The sequence below is a fragment of the Schistocerca cancellata genome, chromosome 1, assembly GCF_023864275.1.
Source record: "Schistocerca cancellata isolate TAMUIC-IGC-003103 chromosome 1, iqSchCanc2.1, whole genome shotgun sequence".
Classification (NCBI taxonomy): Eukaryota; Metazoa; Arthropoda; class Insecta; order Orthoptera; family Acrididae; genus Schistocerca; species Schistocerca cancellata.
In genome coordinates, this window is record NC_064626.1 from 730,732,114 (window position 1) to 730,753,455 (window position 21,342).

General features: G+C 38.2%; 1 protein-coding gene across 1 annotated transcript in view; it reads left to right on the plus strand.

The window, feature by feature from the left end:
* Positions 1-21,342, plus strand: part of LOC126098652 (carnitine O-palmitoyltransferase 1, liver isoform-like) — a 201,462-nt gene that overhangs the window by 73,349 nt on the left and 106,771 nt on the right. Inside the window, exons 2-3 of the mRNA XM_049910601.1 lie at positions 4,915-5,033; positions 18,708-18,841. Coding sequence (XP_049766558.1) covers positions 4,915-5,033; positions 18,708-18,841 — 253 coding nt within the window. The remainder of the gene's footprint in view (positions 1-4,914; positions 5,034-18,707; positions 18,842-21,342) is intronic.

The window sequence follows — 21,342 nt, forward strand, 5'->3', positions numbered from 1 at the left end:
CTCAGTGTGTATGCCTGGAGGCGTCATTCAATATGTTGAAGAGACTATTCCAGCAGCCATTTATGCAACCAGCTGCAGACTGTGGTGCACGTTGGAACAAGCGATGCCTATCATCTGGACTCCGAGGTCATACAGGGCCATTCCAGTGACTGACAGAGAAGGTTGAGAAGACCAGCCTCATGCATGTAGTTTCAACGTAGCTCTCACAATTTGCAGCATCGTCCCTAGAACTGATCATAACTGTTTGGTTCTGAGTCAAGTGGAAGGACTGAACCAAAGACCTCGTAAGTTCTGTGACAAGCTAGGCTGTGATTTCCTGGACTTGCACCTTAGGGTTGAGAACTGTAGGGTCCCCCTGAATGGGTCAGGTTTGCACTACATGGCAAAGGCTGCTTCTCAGGTAGCTAACTACATGTGAGGTGCACTCAAGGGTTTTTTAGATTAGGCAACTCTCCATTCAATACAGATAACAAATACCTGTAGAAACCCAAAAGTATCAGTGTAAGAATGAAAGAAATGCTTCCTATAGGTGTAGTGTTAAAATCCTAATGGTTAACTGCCAAAGCATTTGCAACAAACTGCCGAAGTTTGAAGCACTCCTGCAAAGCAGTAGAGCTTATGTAGTACTAGGTACAGAAAACTGGTTTAAACCTGAAATTGATAGCAGTTAGATTTTTGTGGAAAATTTGAGCGTATACTAAAAGTATAGGCAAATGGAAAATGGGGGTGGTGTATTTGTTGCAGAAGACAAGAAACTTAAATCCAGTGAGATAGAAACTGAAGCTGAATGTGAGATTGTTTGGGCAAGACTCAGTATCAGGAGTGGGCACACAGTAATAACTGGATCTTTCTGTCACCCACCATACTAGTCTCTGATGGAACAGAAAAACTTAGAGAAAACTTCAGTTCACTTGTAGATAAATTCCCCAGTCATACTGTAATTGTCAGTGGGGCTTTCAACATCCCATAATTTATTGGGAAAATTTCAGTTTTGTTAGTGGTGGGCATGATAAGACAACCAGTGAAATATTACTAAATGCCTTCTCTGAAAACTACCTAGAACAGATAGTTAGGAACCCTACTGATGATGAGAGTACATTGGACCTACTGGCAACAAACAGACCTGACCTCTTTGAGGATGTCCACATCAAAACTGGTGTCAGTGGCCATGACGCAGTTGCAGCAACAGTGATCACCAATGTACAAACGACATCTAAAATAAGCAGAAAGATATATATGTTCAGTAAACTAGATAAAAAATCAGTAGTATCATATTTCAGTGAGGAACTTGAAACTTTCAGCACAGGACAGGAGTTTGTAGAGGAACTATGGCTCAAATTTAAAAGAATAGTTAACCATGCACTGGATAGATATGAACACACTAGAACAGTTCATGATGGCAGGGACCTTTCATGTATACAGTCACTGTAAAGAAACTTCTAAAGAAATGGAGATTACTGTATAATAAGTGTAGAACAAAGCATATGGCTATAGATAGAAAGATGCTAAATGAAAAGGGTTTGGCTGTCAAGAGATCAATGTGTGAGGCCTTCAGTGGCTACCATTCCAGAATATTATCAAATTATATTTCATAAAACCGAAAGAAATTCTGGTCATATGCAAAGGCTGTTAGTGACAACAGAGTTAGTGTCCAGTCCCTAGTGAATGAGACAACAACTGAAATTGGTGGTAGCAAAACAGAAGTTGAAATGCTTAACTCAATTTTCTAATGTTCCTTTACAAAGGAAAACCCAGGAATACTGTTCCAATTTAATCCTATTACCATTGAAAAGATGAATGAAAAAAGTATTAGTGTAAGTGGTGTTGAGAAACAGCTGAAATCATTAAAATTTAACAAAGTTCCATGGGCTGATGGAATCGCTATCAGATTTTATACAGAATTTGCATGTAAGTTAGCCCCTCTTCTAACAATAATCTGTCATAGATTCCTTGAACAAAAAACTGTGATTAGTTCTTGGAAAAAAGCACACACCATCCAATAACTTTGACATTGACTTCTTGTAGAATCTTAGAACACATTCTGAACTGAAACTTAATGGAGCATCTTGAACAGAATGATGTCTTCAATGCTAACCAGCCGGGATTCCAAAAAAATCAATCATGTGAAACTCAACTCACACGTGATAACCTTATTGCCAAAAGTACAATCATGTGGGGTAACAAGTGAAATCTATGACTGGATTGAGGACATTTTGAAAGGGAGGATGCAGTATGTTATCTTGGATAGAGAGTCATCATCAGATGTAGATGTAACTTCAGCTGTGTCACAGGACAGTGTGTTGAGACAGTGTGTATAAACGACCTTGCAGACAATAGTAATAGTAACCTCAGACTTTTTGCAGATGATGCAGTTATCTGTGATGAGTCACTGTCTGAAAGAAGCTGCACAATTTCAGCCAGATCTTGCTTGATAAGATTTCAAAGTGGTGCAATGATTGGCAACTTGTTTTAAATGTTGTACAGTAAAAAGTAATAAATGAGAGTTTTCAAATACATACAACGTTATTTTTATTCAGATAAGTCATTGTTGTCAAATATGTCTGCAGTAATGTGATATTTTTTAAATGATAAATCCCACCCAAAATTTTATGCTTAATAATTTATCAATGGGGACTTAACACTGTTACTTGCAAACTGAGTGCACTTAACATAAGCCAGCATTGACCTGTCATTGTTTACTTACTGGGTGAACTGTTTCAGTTTTTTATACCAAGATCTGCATTAACGACTTCTGCAATAATAAAGTATAAGAACCTCAAAATAAGTTTATGATTCAGCACAATATAAAATTAATTTTAGCAAGAACCCTAGTGCAACATGTAAACAGTGTTAAGGATGACCCTAAACATTTCTGCCACCACTCTCCTCTTGTAAATTCATATCGTCTATTGTAGGGGACAGAACTTAACATTATTTAATGAGCCCCTCAATCAGGTCATAAATACCCAAAGGTTGTTGACTGGCTGCCATGTCAGCCTCTACCTTGTGGCATCACGTGAAAGTAATATGGAGGGGAACGTGTTCTGCTCACCACTCTCCTGGCCATTTTGCCAATTTCTCAGATCTTGGAGTCGCTGTTTCTCATTCGAGTAGCTCCCAGTTGGCATGACGAGGCCAAGTGCATCCTGAACCAGTTCTCGCACCAAGTAAAAATCCTCAGTAGTACCAGAAATGGAGCCTGGTTCCTCTGTATGGTGGGCATCTATGATGACCACTCAACTATAGAGGCTGAGTTAACATTGTTTATTTGCCTAAATATATGTTCACATTTACCTGGTTAACAACAACTTTTAAAGTGAATTTACATTCAGGAACACATTTTGGATCAATTTGAGTCATAGTTATCCACCCAATCCACTGAATTGTACAAATTGTCCCTGACAAACATATTCCAAACACGAATGCTGCACTTATTGCTACTGCCGGCAGCCATGTTTTTGGCACTTACCACTGTTTACACACCCTGAAAAGTTGCTGTTAGCAAGAATCAGAAATTAGTGATGGATCTGCCATGTGTCAGTTTATTGTGGAACTATCAACTAATGTGGATAAAGTACCTAACTTAGAAAGTTTTACATCCATTAACTGAATTAATACTAGTTAATCTACAGGCATGCAGAACTCCTTTTCCTATCTATAAATACACAGCATGGGTAATTTCTTTTGTTTGCCCCATTGTTTATATAGCAGACATTTCAGTTTTTCTTTTTTTTTCACTGTGTGTACTAAGGTCACATCTGACCATAACCTGCAACTGCACCCTCCATTTTTTTACATATGGTATTTTCAATCTTGTGGAGACGTTCTACAACTACATCATAGATCTCAGATCTTGATAAGATTTCAAGTGGTGCAAAGATTGGCAACTTGCTTCAAATGTTCAAAAATGTAAAACTGTGCATTGCACAAAACGAAAAAAAAGTAGTATCCTATGACTATAATACCAATGAGTCACTGCTGGAATCGGTTAACTCATACCAATACCTGGGTGTAATGCTTTGTAGGAATATGAAATGGAATGATCACATGGGCTCAGATGTGGATAAAGAAGGTGGTAGCCTTCAGTTTATTGGTAGAATGCTGGGGAAGTGCAATCAGTCTACAAAAGGAGGTTGCCTACAAATCCCTTGTGTGACCTGTTATAGAGTATTTCACAAGTGTGTGGGACCCATACCAAATAGGACTAACATGGGATATTGAATATATACAGAAAAGGTCAGCATGAATAGTCACAGGTTTGTTTGATCCATGGGAAAGTGTCACAGAGATACTGAAGAAACTGGACTGGCAGACTCTTGAAGATAGATGTAAACTACCCTAAGAAAGTCTACTAACAAAGTTTCAAGAATTGACTTTAAATGATGACTCTAAGAGTAAGCTCCAACCCCATTCATATTGCTCACATAGAGATCATTAGGATAAGATTAGAATAATTACAGCACCCGCAGAGGCTTTCAATCATTCATAACACACGTCATGCATGATTGAAACAGGAAGAAACCCTAATGACTGGTACAGTGGGGTGTACTGTCTGCCATGCCCTTTGCTGTGATTTGCTGGGTATATATGTAGGTGCCAAAAACATTGTTTTTCATAATAATTTATAGTGATACTTACTGTGTTTTCATTGTAGCAGTATTCTGTGTTGCATACTATTGAAATATGTGAAAAGAGAAGCTCTGCTTCCAGTTTTGAATTTTGTTTGATGTGAACTGGATATATAGGTGCAGAATTGTTAAATCTCAATATATTACAGTTATAAGGCAACAATAATTCTGGGCATTCAGTTTTAATTCTGAATAGGTTACAACTGCTTTTTAATCACTGTAAAGTTTGTGTAAGTCAATAGAAGAATGTATGTAATCATTGATGTAATATTTCATCTTTTTGCAGGTTCTTTATATCTTGTCTTCACTGCTGCAGTAGAGATGACTTATTCTTACAGTTCTGTGTCTGCTGAAGAACAGAAACCTGTCAGCTACTCCTTCAGCAGGTTCTTTAAGAGGCAGTGTGTAAGTAAAACTTGTGGTTACCATTTAAAAACATTTCTCATAGTAACAGCTTAAAGAACCCATGATAAAAGAGCAACCTACATCTGTAAGAAGAGGGGACAAGGAATGACAATGGAACAAGAACCATTGCAGTGCAATAGCCAGTATTTTTAAAATATTGAAGAGATATCTAGTCTTGAAACTGAGTTTAGTTCACATGGAGATGAGTAGACACAGGCATAAAGAACAACACCCAACGAACTGCAATAAGTGTCACAAAAAGATCTCAGGTTTTCATAACTTAGTGAAAAAAAGAAACGTGTAAGGGGCAATTGGCAGCTTAATGTCATGGGCCTTTTTCTGTTCACCTTACTAGTAGACACAGCAGTTTCTGTTTTGAATGGAAAACGTTCCTTTTACTTTTCACTTGTTATTTTACTTCTCTACAGGTCCCTTTTACCTTAAAAATTTTATTTTGCATTTGTAAATAGTGTGAAAGATCAAATCATGAATGGAACTATTAGTATAGCTTTATACACTGAGGTGACAGAAGTCATGGGATTGTGATACACACACATACAGATGGCATTAGTATCGTGTACACAAGGTATAAAATAGCAGAGGATTGGTGGAGCTGTCATTTGCATTGGTGGAGTTGTCATTTGTACTCAGGTGGTATGTGTGAAAAGGTGTATAATGTGATTATGGTTGCATGACAGGAATTAACAGACTTTGAACATGGAATGGTAATTGGAGCTAGATGAGTGGGACATTGCATATTCAAGAACACAAAGTTTCAGGCATTACCTCTTACCACATATAATGCAGTGGCCGACGGCCTACATGTAATGACTGACAGCAATGTTGTTTACAGACAGTTGTCAGTGCTAACACACAAACAACACTGTGTGAAATAATCACAGAAATTAATGTGGGATGTATGACAAATGTATCTATTAGGACAGTGTGGCAAAATTTGGTGTTAATGGGTCATGGCAGCAGAAGACAGATGCGAGTGCCTTTGTTAACAGCATGACATCACTTGCAGCACCTGTCCTGGGCTCGTCAGTATGTCGGTTGGACCCTAGATGACTGGAAAACTGAGCCCTGGTCAGATGAGTCTCAGTTTCAGTTGGTAAGAGCAGATAATAGCGTTTGAGTGTGGTGCAGACCCCAAGAAGCCATGGACCCTAGTTGACAACAATGCACTGTGCAATCTGGTGGTGGCTCCATAATGGTGTGGGCTGTGTTCACATGGACTGGACTGGGTTCTTGATTACTTTCGGTTACTTGGAGACCATTTGCAGCCATTCATGGATTTCATATTCCCAAACAATGATGGAATTTTTATGGATGACAATGCACCATCTTACTGGGCCACAGTTGTTCACGATTGGTTTGAAGAACATTCTGTGATGATGATGATGATGTTTTGGTTTGTGGGGCGCTCAACTGCGTGGTTATCAGCGCCCGTACAATTTCCCAACCTTTGCTCAGTCCAATTTCGCCACTTTCCTGGATGATGATGAAGTGATGAGGACAACACAAACACCCAGTCATCTCGAGGCAGGTGAAAATCCCTGACCCCGCCGGGAATCGAACCCGGGACCCCGTGCTCGGGAAGCGAGAACCCTACCGCGAGACCACGAGCGGCGGACTGAGAACATTCTGGACAATTCAGACAAATAGTGTGGCCACCCAGATCAGCTGACATGAATCCCATCATGCATTTATGAGACACAATTGAGAGCTCAGTTCATGCACAAAATCCAACACTGGCAACTGTTTCACAATCACGAATGGCATCAATGGCAGCATGGCTCAATGTTTCTGCAGGGGTCTTCCAGTGACTTGTTTAGTCCATACCATTTTGTGTTGCTGCACTATCCTGGGCAAAAGGAGGTCCAACATATAATAGTGATTGTAAGGAAACTGCAAATATCAAAATAATGAACACTAAATGAAGTTAAGTGTATGTGTTTTGGAGCTAGGGAGCAGAGTATTTGATTTGATTTGATTTGATTTTTCATTCGTTCCTGTTGATTGCATATTGTACAAGTAGTGTACTAGTAATATATGACAAGTCAAGTGAAATAGTACAGTATTATGTGAAGATTTTGTATATTACATGTATAACAGTTTACTTATTTTCTAAAAACAACTTGTAATATTAAAACACATAGTTTACTGGCATAAATTTAAGTGAATGGGTAAAATTGTAAAATAAATAAAAATAAAGGTTTTTTCCTAATGTCGTACATAAATAAATAAAATTACATCTTACCATCATGATTCAAATTGAAATTCAAAACCTCTTTTGAGAGTATGTATTTTAGCATAATGACATAATTAATGTTACATTTTGTTAGAAGTACACAATAAAGAAACAGAAAAGACTTCAAAATCAGATGGATGTGTCACAGATTGTAACTAACTTCACAACACAGTATGTAGAAACACTTCCTCATCATAAGGGATATGGGTCAAACAAGACTCACCCTTTGTGCAGATAGCTCCTTGAAACATTACATCCACTTTATGTTTGTGAAATTTTACAATGCCAGAAAGAATGGCCCAAGTGAGAGCAAACTCAGAGCATGTGTAGAAAAATTTACTATCAATTAGTGACTTAAGATTGCAGACAAATAATATGCGTGTAGGCCCAGCAACACTGTCTCTTGTATGTGTGCACTGGTCAATATCTTGCTAAACTTATTTGTGAATAGCGATGAAATGACATAGAAACTTGAAACTAAATACCAGTATACTTTGTTGATTCCAACAAAGCATTTGGACAGAATGATCAGCTTCGAGGAGCTGGGTTTGTCAAACAATGTATCCTGTCTCATACAGCACATGTTGAATGGAAAACAGACAGTTGTATTGGATAGCAGAAAAGATGTCTGAATATCATCAGAATAGGGTGCCATCACATGTGGAGTGCATCAGGGCTTAGTTCTGAGCTCCCTACTTTTTATTAATTTTATTAATGCTCTACCTCTTTGTACAGAATATGGGAAATTCACCATCTTTGCTGATGAGACTGTGCTACATGTTGATAATTCATCAGAGAAACTTTAGGTGTAATCTAAAAAATGTTCTCAGGGATGTTGTGAACTGGTTTAATATACATGGTCTTTCTGTTAATCACAGTAAAACGAACTGTATTCAGTTTCAGATAACCTCTAAAGAATGAAAAAAATAGGAGAAAAATTAGATGACCAGTAGATTTCTAGGATGAATAGTTCAAAACACCTGGGCTTACATATTGATAGCAAACTAAACTGCTCAGATCACATCCTCTGTCTGTGCAAAAGACTGAATTCTGAAGCTTGTGCTTTACATGTTGTTGTTGTTGTTGTGGTCTTCAGTCCTGAGACTGGTTTGATGCAGCTCTCCATGCTACCCTATCCTGTGCAAGTTTCTTCATCTCCCAGTACCTACTGCAACCTACATCCTTCTGAATCTGCTTAGTGTATTCATCTCTTGGTCTCCCTCTACGAGTTTTACCCCCCACACTGCCCTTCAATGCTAAATTTGTGATCCCTTGATGCCTCAGAACATGTCCTACCAATCGATCCCTTCTTCTCGTCAAGTTGTGCCACAAACTCATCTTCTCCCCAATTCTATTCAATACCTCCTCATTAGTTATGTGATCTACCCATCTAATCTTCAGCATTATTCTGTAGCACCACATTTTGAAAGCTTCTATTCTCTTCCTGTCCAAACTATTTATCGTCCATGTTTCACTTCCATACATGGCTACACTCCATACAAATACTTTCAGAAATGACTTCCTGACACTTAAATCTATACTTGATGTTAACAAATTTCTCTTCTTCAGAAACACTTTCCTTGCCATTGCCAGTCTACATTTTATATCCTCTCTACTTCGACCATCATCAGTTATTTTGCTCCCCAAATAGCAAAACTCCTTTACTTCTTTAAGTGTCTCATTTCCTAATCTAATTCCCTCAGCATCACCCGACTTAATTCGACTACATTCCATTATCCTTGTCTTGCTTTTGTTGATGTTCATCTTATATCCTCTTTTCAAGACGCTGTACATTCTGTTCAACTGCTCTTCCAAGTCCTTTGCTGTCTCTGACAGAATTACAATGTCATCGGCGAACCTCAAAGTTTTTATTTCTTCTCCATGGATTTTAATACCTACTCCAAACTTTTCTTTTGTTTCCTTTACTGCTTGCTCAATATACAGATTGAATAACATTGGGGAGAGGCTACAACCCTGTCTCACTCCCTTCCCAACCACTGCTTCCCTTTCATGCTCCTCGACTCTTACAACTGCCATCTGGTTTCTGTACAAATTGTAAATAGCCTTTCGCTCCCTGTATTTTACCCCTGCCACCTTTAGAATTTGAAAGAGAGTATTCCAGTCAACATTGTCAAAAGCTTTCTCTAAGTCTACAAATGCTAGAAATGCAGGTTTGCCTTTTCTTAATCTTTCTTCTAAGATAGGTCGTAAGGTCAGTATTGTCTCACGTGTTCCAATATTTCTACGGAATCCAAACTGATCTTGCCCGAGGTCGGCTTCTACCAGTTTTTCCATTCGTCTGTAAAGAATTCGTGTTAGTATCTTGCAGCTGTGACTTATTAAACCGATAGTTCGGTAATTTTAACATTGTCGACACCTGCTTTCTTAGGGATTGGAATTATTATATTCTTCTTGAAGTCTGAGGGTATTTCGCCTGTCTCATACATCTTGCTCACCAGATGGTAGAGTTTTGTCAGGTCTTTACATAGGTGTGTTGTTATGGAACCCATTAAATCCGGTTATTGCAGTTATTTTCTTGGCTACTGCAGCATATGGATTCATGTTTTGAGGGAAAACAGCCACTAATAGAAAAGTACCATACACACAGGAAACAGCCATGAGTCAAGTCAATCCTAGAGCCACTTGCAGAAATCTTTCTAAAGAAATTGAAATCCGCACATCCAGTGCACAATATATATTCTCCCTGATGAGTTTCATAAGGAAAAAAAGGTCCTTTTTAAACCTAATAGTGTATATCATGGCCATAATACTAGAAGAAAGAAAGATATCCACTATGAACATACAAACCTGGACATGGAACAGAAGGGGTTCCATTTCAGTGGCTACAATATTTTTAAAGCCACCCCTTCACAAATTAAGTGTTTAGTAAATGATGAGCTCTTGTTCAAAAAGACAATGCAATGCCCATTGCAGGGGTGATTTAACACTATAAAAGAGTTCCTGAACCACAATGAATAATACCCATCTGCCTGTAACTCTCAGATACATTCCCAGATCCTTATTTGTGATTTTGTCTATTTATTATTGTAAACATATCTAATTTTCCATATTAGATTCTTGTGTTATTTATCTGCAAAATTTATTTTTCTGTAACAGAATCTAAGTTATATATTGAGGTGACAAAAGTCATGAGATAACTATATGGATGTACACAGATGGCAGTAGTATCATGCACACAAGGTATAAAACATCAGTGTATTAGTGGAGCTGTCACTTGTACTAAGGTGATTCATGTGGTAAGTTTTGCAACGTGGTTATGGCTGCACAACGAGCATTAACAGACTTTGATCATGGAATTGTAGTTGGAGCTAGTTGCACGGGACATTACATTTCAGCAATCATCAGGGAATTCAGTGTTCTGAGATCAACAGTGTGCCGAGAATACCAAATTTCAGGTATTACCTCCCATCACAGACAAAGCAGAAGCTGACAGTGTCCTCTTAATTACGGAGAGCAGCGTTGTTTGCGTAAAGTTGTCATTGCTAACAGACATCCAACACTGCATGAAATAATCACAGAAATCAATGTGGGATGTATGGCAATCGTATCCAGTAGGACAGTGAGGTAAGATATGGTGTTAGTGGGTTATGGCAGCAGAAGACCGACATGAGTGACTTTGTTAACAGCATCATTTCACCTGCAGTGCCTCTCCTGGCCTTGCAAGCATGTCGGTTGGACCCTAGATGGATGAAAAACAGCACCCTGGTCAGATGATTACCAATTTCAATTGGTAAGAGCTGATGGAAGGGTTTGAGTGTGGTGCAGACCCCAAGAAGCAGGGACCCAAGTTGTTAACAATGCACTGTGCAAGCTGGTGATGGCTCCATAATGGTGTGGGCTGTCTTTACATGGAATGGACCAATTATTGACTGGAAATGGTTATGTTCAGCTACTTGGAGACCATTTGCAGCCATTCATGGATTTTTCAAAAAAAAAAAAAAATTTTATGGATGGCATTGCACCATGTCACAAGGCCACAGCTGTCCACAATTGGTCTGAAGAACATTCTGGACAGTTCGAGCAAATTACATGGCCATCAGATTGCCTGACATGAATCCCATCAAACATTTATGTGACACAATTGAGAGGTCAGTGTGTGCAAAAACACTTGCATTTGCAATGCTTTCACAATTACAGATGACTATAGAGGCAGGATGGCTCAATAATTCTGCGGGGTATTTCCAACAATTTATTGAGTCCATACCATGCTGGGCAAAAGAAAGTCCATCATTATATTAGGAGGTATTCTATGACTTCTGTCACCCCAGTGTAGATACTTTGATAAGAAACTGATTAGTACTATTACAGAATACCATAGAATGTTACCTCAACAAATTTGTGGAACTGACGTGTTCCATATCCTGAGATGTATTCACAACATGGATCATCAGAACACAAAATAAATAGATAAAATAAAACAACCATTCTTAACTTCTGTTATTTAAGGGGGGGGGGGGGGGGGGGAAGGGGAGTTGTATCTGGGCAGCAAGCATTACATCAGGAAGGTTATGGTGCCTGAGATCCTGTACCTCTGCCAGGAAATTCCACATGCCATATTTCAAAAAGACAGTGTCAGGTCACTGGGTCAAGGAGTGTGCAACCCTTCTTCAAAGAGCAGTGGGTGTCATCATCCTGAGACATCTTATTCAGCTGTGTTCTCCAACAACCATATCTTTCTGCAAACACTTATAATAGTTTGTGGATCTATAAACAAACTATGTGGTGGGGGATTCACTGAAATATACCCACATCCTCTTTAATCACATCAGACACTTTCTCAAAACTGTCTGCTGCACTTTTGTAGAAATCCTGGTAGTCTAGAATCTGCAGAACCTGTTGCAAGGGAGGGTCTGGGTATTTAAGGATTTATTCCTGAATTTGAGAGTCAGCTACATTGTGCATGATGGAATCATGAACCATTATATCACTGTAATATCTGCCACAGTCAAACTTGAATTGACACAGTCTAGTAAGGCCTTGCACTTCAGTCACCCACTAATGGTACACCTGTCCTTTTTGTTTATGTGATATAAAGAACCTGTAAGGGGCAGCTGGCACTTGTACCTTATCCTCATAATACTTTGTAAGCACCTGCAGCAGATCTTTGTATGTTACTAGTTCAGGGCAGGGTGCGAGGAAAAGTTTGGTGCACAATCTAAAAGAAACCACTCCCACTGTGGCTGAGAAATAAGAATGTTTGTTGGTTCATTGAATGTAATGTGCTGCAATGTGTGCATTGAACTGTGCAAGGTATTCTGTCCAGTCCTCCTTCATATCATCAAACTCATGAAAGGGCGGTGCATTTGCAGGTGGTGCAGGCAATGGTGCTGCCCTAGGGTGTTATACTCAGACAAAGTCTCAGACAATCCCCAGAAACATTATAAGGACAATGGCAGAACATTAACACTGGTGTTACTTCCACAGCTTGATGGGCACCAGCCATCTAACATTACTAAAAATAACAGAGAGAGGTAGTAATAAAGATGAGTATAGCTGCCATTTGTGCAAATAGGAGTGACAGTCTCCTCTTTCAGAGGTTCCATACACTGAGGTAATGATCTGGTATGTTCCAGTATTTTAATAAGGAAATCTGCCTTGGTGTCTTTAATCAAGTGTGGCAGACAAGAGAGTATACATTTTGAAAGGGGGGGGGGGGGGGAGAGGAGGAAGAGGGAAGAGGATAGTTAGGGGTGTGGAGGTGGACAATACTAATTCCTCATAAACCAAAGAAGAACTGTACTTATATCACAGCATGCTCTTACTAACAGTGTGGAAAAGACCTAGGAGTGAGAACTACCATCTAACCTAGATTCTGGAAACCCAGATGTTCCTTATTAACCCCCAGTGTGGGTTTAGAAAAAAATCATTCCACTACTGATAACCTGACACAAAAGAGTATGCTACTCCAGATTTTAGCCAGCCCATCACCCTACAAGATTATGCTCACAGGTTTTTGAGATATAAAAAGTCATTATAATGCAGGAGCACTCTGTGGTGTTTCAGAAGAAGACTGCACAAAAATTACGACATAAAGATAGGTATCAGTGGGCAGAGACTCTCTTGAGGTTTAGGTCTGTAATATGCGCCACAGCATAATTGCAGAGTGCATCACCAAGGAACTGTCAGAACATGACATATAATGGAGGGATGTGTGCATTTTGTGTCCTTGAATTTGGTAAATGTGGGTCAGTTGTGATGGTTCAGTGATGATTTTGTGCCAAATATAAGGTAAAAGCTCCAAGTGTGAAGAAAACAAGCTAACAGAGATTGAGGAACATGTGTAGGAATCATTTGTGAGGTGCCCAAAGAAATTGGTGGTATGTGTGAGTAGATAATGGCAGATACCACACTCAACTGTTTGACACTTTTTATGGAAACATTTGTGAGTGAATCTGTATTGGCTGCAACTGTTAAATGTGCTGACTACATATTATAAAAAGCTTCATTCTGGCTTTTGCAATGATTTGCAGCAGCTACTGGAGGAAAAAGCTTTTCACAGAAGCTAGTTTCCTGTGGCGAGAACTTATGATGTGGTTGGAAAGGTGAATTGTCATAATGTGAATGTTTGGGACACAGAATATGCACATGAGATTATGAAACGTACATGTGATTCACCTAAAATTAACATCTTATGTAGCTTGTCATCAAAAGTTTATAGACCATTTTTCTTTGTGACTTAAAATGACTGGTTTCATGCACCTGGATGGGCTAGTTCATTAGTTACATGTTCCATGGATCATTTGGCACAATAGGTCATAATGATGCAGAATGAGTCATTGTCCATTCACATTGCAAATTAATTTATATGTATGGTTACATTCTGAACATTTTGAAGTTTTTTTTCTTTTTTTACAAAAAGAAAAAAAGATATAGATATGTGAGTTAGTAATTCCTATTCAACACATTTTACTCATTACCATAATAGAAATTATTATATAGAATAGAGGGTATTGTTAAGGAGAAACTTTCTCAGTTTGTCTTCAAATTTTACTTTGCTGTCTGTCAGACATTTTATATCACTGGGTAAGTGATCAAAACTTTTTGTTGCAGCAACAGCTTATGCCACAATACAGCAAGACATAGGAGACTTCATTTTGCAAAATTTTCTTTCAGACATTTGTGATGCTTGATGCTGAGCTTCCTCAGTGAGGGATTGGGCATACTAAGCCATCACGAATCTCCTCCTCTTCAGTGACCCCAATGTCACCTTAGTTACCTGCATGTGATTTCTTCTTAAGGGATTATGTCAAAGACATGTGTTCATGCCTCCATGACCACTTAATTTGGAAGAGATGCAGGAAGCATAATGATGCAATCATTGATGTCAACCATAATATGTTGGGATGCGTGTGGCAGGAGTTTGACTGTTGTACTGACATTTGCCAAATTACAAATGATGCCCATATTGAGCACCTGTAACATCAGTTAAAAACTTGTAGAGATGGTCTATCCATTGTTACATGTCTAATACCTGTATTTCTCATTATTTATACACAGCTATGCAGTATGAGAACTTCATAAAATAATAGTTGGAAATGTTGTGAACATTTACTGTAAGATATCTGTGTTTGGTTTTTGATTGCTTGTTGGAAGATGCAATGTCTTTAATGCAAGTAATCACACAATACTTTTGACAAATGACACAAATGTTATTTATAGCTGGGTTTAGGAGATTATAATGCAATTGGATAGTAACTATGCTGGACAGTTGTTTTGAAAGATGAACTGAGTCTGTCTGATACTATGGGTACAGATGTATGTATTTAGTTTTGAATTTTATTTATCCTTTGTCCTCTTTATTTGCTAACTGTGTGTTATTTGACTGTACATCTCCATTGTGTCCCCAATTTTCTAAATTAGGAAAAAATTAAGAGAAAACTATCGAGACATTGTAGTTCAAGTTAATTCTTGGTTTACCTATTTCTTTTTGGTGGTTTCTTTACTTCCTGGCTAAATAAATATTTAATATTCCATGTTACCTTAAACTTTAGTTTATCAGTTTTCAGAACAGAAAACTTGGGGAGTAAAATGAGATCTGCATGAACAAAATCCAACAGACTTGTTTAATTTTCTGATGTGATAGTAGCAAAACTATACTATAATACTATTCTGTAACCTTTGTACAACTGTGAATATGATTTTATATTGAGTATTACTAGTTTCCATTTCATCCTAGCTGTACAAAATTGTGGAGTTGGTAATACAATACAGTCAAAAAATTTCTGACTGAAAATGTCCAGGGAGAAGAAAACAGTAGATATTGGATAAAAGACAGACAGTGGATTACCCAACAAATATTTGTCTCATGAGCAATGAATTTGAACTTGCAGACCATCGCTTTTGAATCTGTATAACTAAAGAGATACTAACAGTGGAAAGAGTATGAGATGACAAAATGAAGGGAAAACAAGTGGCTCAGAAGCCCAAAGAAAAAGAAAGCACCAGATGAAGAGAGACAGAGTAATGTGTAAAATGAACTTGTTTCAGGTTAGACTCTGAGATCAGAGAGATTAATTATCTAGCCATATATTATTACTGAATATTTAGAAATGCACAATGTCAGCACATATGACATGAGAGAAATATACTGAAGAGTCAAAACACTTTGATAACCTGCTTAATAGTATCAGTTCACTTTTGGAATGCAACATAGCAGGAATTCTGCATGACACATCCATGACATGCAAATCCATATGGCACCTGATATCTCTGCATAGGTCATGCAATTACAGGCCAGAGGATTGTGCACATGGCGCTGGTGCCCAGTAGCATCCCAGATGCACTCCATTGGTTTCATATCAGGCACGTTTGGTTGCTAAGACATCAGTGTGAGTTAACTATACTGCTTCTCAAACCACTGTAGCATGGTTTTTGTCTTGTGATGTGGACAGTTATCCTGCTGGAAGATGTCATCACCATCAGTGAAAACATCAATCTTGAAGGGATGCAGGTGGTCCACACTAATGTTCACGTAATACATAACTGTCATGCTGCGTTTGATTACGGTGATAAGACCTGTGGAAGCACAGGTGAATATTACCCAAGGTACAATACTGCACTCACCAGCCTGCATCTGTGGTGTAGTGCATGTTTTGAACACCCATTCCCTGGATGACAGCATATCTGGATGCGCTCATTGATCTACAGAAGAAATAAACATGATTCATCTAATCAGCAATGTGTTTCCATTGATGCACTGTCCAATCTTGATGAGGAAACTGTAATATGAGGACTGGATGTTTCCTGCAAATAGAATTTATTGCTTCAGATTTTGGCTATATTTTACTAACCCAATTTCACTCCCTTAAGCCGTCAGCACACGGACTGTGCATCAGAACGTTGAGCGTTGAGTGCGCTGAGTTTCTGATGTCATAGCATGCAGCACATTTGGGAGTCTTTCCAAACATGCAGAGCAATATCTAGCATGCCAGATATTCTGAGCATGTGTCTGAGCATTCACCAATGAGTTGGCACAACACCACCTATGTCACATGCATGCCATCTCCCTTCAGCAAAGAGTTGTGAGGTACCATATTGGCATTCATTTCAAGCCTTTACATATATAAGCTGTTTCTGAGCACTAGCAAATTGAGAATCGCTGGAAAACCTGTTGTTAGCTGTATGATTCATTCCAATAAAATAATGAGAAACATCATATTCATGGAAAAAGAATTATTGTAACTTGCAGTATGAGAGTATGCTATTTGAAGGCAGCAACACACTGAAGATTCACCCAAAACCCATTGTTCTTGGTGCAATTTGTTATAATTAAATTTCAGTCAGTAACATATTTGTGATTAAAGTTTTCAGCTAGTGGTAACATGCTGTGATTGGTTATTGGCAGTGTGTTGTTGGTTTAGCGTAGTGAGTAGCGTCACTAATCCGTACAAAGATTGAAACGTAGGGCAGTGGTTCACATCAAACAACTTTCAAATTTTTTTTGTCCTAACATTTGTGTTTTCATTATGTTCTGATACTTTCTTATTAGTTTAATATAAGTATATACTATAATATTTTATGTTATGTAAATATAAGTTCACCTTTCTTCAAGGCGTGAGTTTTTTCGATTGGCTTAATCTAGAGGACAGCTTGTGCTACTTGTATAAAGATAGTTTGCTACTTTTTCTTTTATGCTTCATAATTCACATGTTGCAAAGATTCTGCCACTGGGTAGGAACAGTGATCAAGTAAGACTGATCTTGGGGTTTTACTAAAATGTGGGAATGATGAATATCTTATGTGGAGAAGTATTGCAAATTTGTATCTTACTGTTTGTAATGGAACTTCTATAAGCCTGTGTCCTTATTGATTGGACATGGTACTTTCCTTTTCATGGATGATGGAGGAAATGTGCATTTTAATAGAAGTAATGGGGAAATTCTACGTACGCCCTTTCAGTAAACAGTGTGATTTACGAACTAGAAACATCCTGCAACTGCTGCTGGATTGCGTTGTGATTGCATATACCAAATTGGGGCCCACATACTGTATTCACAAGTCACATCATTTCTGAGCATTCAGCAGCACATTGAACTTAGCACGCTCAACGTTGACGTTTGACAGCACGGTCTGTGTGCCGACGGCTTTAGTATAAGTGAATGAGTAAGAAATTGAGACTATTGTATTATTCCCAGTTTAATTCACAGTAATTCTTCATTCTATGAGTATGTTGTTTGGTTCTCTGTACTCTTACAAGCATACCAGTGGAATTATAGACCACTTTAAATCTTTGCTGTCATCAGTCACATATGCAGTTCAAGCACCACATAAATAAAAAATATCTTCTATGCACTCGTGAGACAAGACATTTTACAACTGCTTGCACAAATATTTCCTTGTTAAGTAAATTGTATTGTAACTGTATCATGTTCATTCATCCACACTCTACTAAAATGACAAGGAAGAGGTGTGGTTCAGTAATTTCTTGATACTCTAAATATCTTTTGTCGTAGATGGGTCTTGCAATGAGGTCTACAGGCAGTTTAAAAACAATGTACTTAGCACAATTTCATTCAATTTACAACTGAAGCTTGTTATTATTTAATTATAACAAATACACAATTTGTCCATTTGTAAGATTAAAAATTATAAAATAGTTTTCTTATTCTTATAGCAGTATCATGAAATCTCTATACAATATTTTAAGACTGAATTTTATTTTTTTGATTTTTCAGCTGTTGATGCATAAGACTGTCAGAAACATATTTTCTGAATGGTCACTTACATTCATTGGATTTTGCTTTATGTCTCAGTCAGTATAGTTGAATCTGAATGTCTTCTCAGTGGGAAATGTGTGCTTTGTATCTCCTGTTCTTGAGCTGTTACTGGTGCACTAATTAATTATGGTTGTGATAATGTAAAGCTCTTCACAGTTAACAAAATGTATCTTCAATTTACAGAATAAGTTAAGAAGAGCAGCATATCCGGTTCCTTTACAAACTTCAATTGCAGCTGTTGGAGTTTTCACAGGCCTCCACTATTACAACTATGGACCAGTGCCAAAGATTGTGTCACATATTGCTGTAAAAATCAGGTAAAACTACTGTGGCATTTTATAGAGACTTATGGCAGTTAAGAATAGTCCCTGTAAGAGAAAACATTACAAAAGCTTAAACGTTTTGGCACAGTTTAAAAAAATAATTTCATTGTTCTCTAAACCTGTCACTTGGGAGCAAATTTATGGTTGTGATACATTTTGTTGCCTTTTTTATACATATTGCTGCTTTATGATAGTTAAATGGTGTTGGGCTACAAAAGATCCTGTGTGTGGGTTCACAGCCATCAAACATTGATTTAATTTTTTTTTTTTCCTCACTAAGTCTGTATATTGCTTGAATTAGATGCTTTATTCACCACTGTTTTCCATTTTCAAATGTGAATGTACATATATTTGATCATACATAAGCTATCAATATGTGGGGATAACTAGCCCAGCAATGAACTGTAGTGTCTCTTAGTTCTGCTACAAGGAATATCTTTGAAGTTACTGTCATTGGTGAGATATCTGTGTTCATTTACAGATGTGTATTTGCACTGCAATAAATAAAAGATAATTCTGTACGTATGTTGTTTTACATGCTGCGTAAGCCTTAGTTATGTAAGTGGTGACCCAGACATGGTATGAACATGCAATCTTCTGATCTGCAGTCAGTTCACTACCAAGATTACCAGCAATCTGGAAACAACTTTATTAATATTTGCTGATAACACAGGCATTTCAGTCAACAGTCATCAAAATGCATAAAACCCTGTACTTACCCAAATAATCATAGTGATCTGGAATCAGCAAGATGGATCACAATTTGAACAAAAAGTGATGCCAGCCATAGACACAAGATAAACAACAGGCAGATCATCATCACACAGCAGTTAACAAGCCACACTGAAACAGTTGGTATGGCCATGGCAGCAGTATGACATTCAAACAACTCCACAAATGGTACAGCTGCCAGCATACCCCACCACATTGCAGCTGTTGTATGTATCAGACAGGCATACACGCTTGGCTTCCTGATTGCATGCTTACAGCTCAGTGCACATCTGACTATAAGCTAGATGAACATTCATGCTTGAAAGCACTAACAACTCATCTATAGCCACAACGTACTGACTATTGACTTAGGCCTTGGTACCCCTTTCACACAGACATTTGTATTAAGGTGTTGCCAAGCCAATATTAAGCACCAGCTTCATTGCTCATTATGTATTAATGGAATATTCCACAGCACAGTAATTGGCATACAAGGGTATCCTGCCTATGGCACAATAAGGAGGATAGACAACACCAATGCTTATGAAAACCTACAGAAGTAGTCTCTGACTAATTTACAAATACCAACAGAGCATAGCAGTGTAAAGCACAACACTGTGCATCATATTGGTACCACAACTGAAAAAGTCATTTTGAAGAATGCTGGCAGAATTTTCCTGGAGCACAAAACAGAATGCTCGAAGCTGGGATATTCATTGTTCTGAGAGCCTGTGGTCTCCACCTTTGCACCTAGTTCACATAAAAGACTGATCGTGATGCCCCTGTAGTGATTACCATACTTTATGTGATAGGACAGTCCCAGGCAGGTGCACTTTTCTGAACTTCCAAGATTTCAGGTGAGCATTTGCCACCAGAAAAGTTTTCAACATCACAAATTGCTGCAGCGAGTTCAACAAAATAGATGTGGCACCTCATGACATCTTGAAGATAGCAATAATTACACTCTTTGACCTGTTTGAATTTTTATTTATGCCATTAGGTCTCAAAAATGCAACAAGGACTTGGCAACATTTTGTGGATGAAGTGTTAAAGGAGCTTCCATTTTGCCTCACATATCTTGATGAGATTCTAATGTTCTCATTAAACTCCCAACAACATGAAACACATGTGCATCATGTGTGTCAGCAGCTATATAACTACTGTATAGTATAGAATGAAGAGAAGTTTGTCATAAACAAAGCAGAAGTAATCCCCCTGGGACACATGGTTTCAGCAGATGACAATTATCTATTACCGGAGAAGACAGCAGCTCTACAAGCCTTTCTGAAGCCACTAGACTACAAGCAATAATGATATTTCCTGACAATGGTCTGTTTCTATCACTGACACTTCTTGGCAATGGGGGCTACACAAACACCACTTACAAGTGTGATTTCAGGACACTTCATCACAGGTCAGCAATCTCTCAAGTGGATCCCAGAGATGGAAAAAGCTTTCTGCCTTCTTCAAGTGTGTCTAACTAGAGCGCAGTGCTCCTTGCTCATCCATGGCCATCTATGCCCCTGTCAGTAGTCAGAGACAGTAACCAAACAGCAATAAGTGCAGCCCTACATTAATAAATCAACCAGCAATGGCGTCTGTTAAATTTTTTTTTTTTCAAAACGTTGCAACCAGCAGAACAGTGTGAGAGAGAGCATATAACAGAGTACTGCTTGCAGTTTCGCAGTTTATGAAACTTTTAATTATTTCTTAGTGCGAAGCTCACCCTGCGACAATGTACACCAAGCACAAACTGAAGATGTGTGCCACATAAAAGGAGCAAG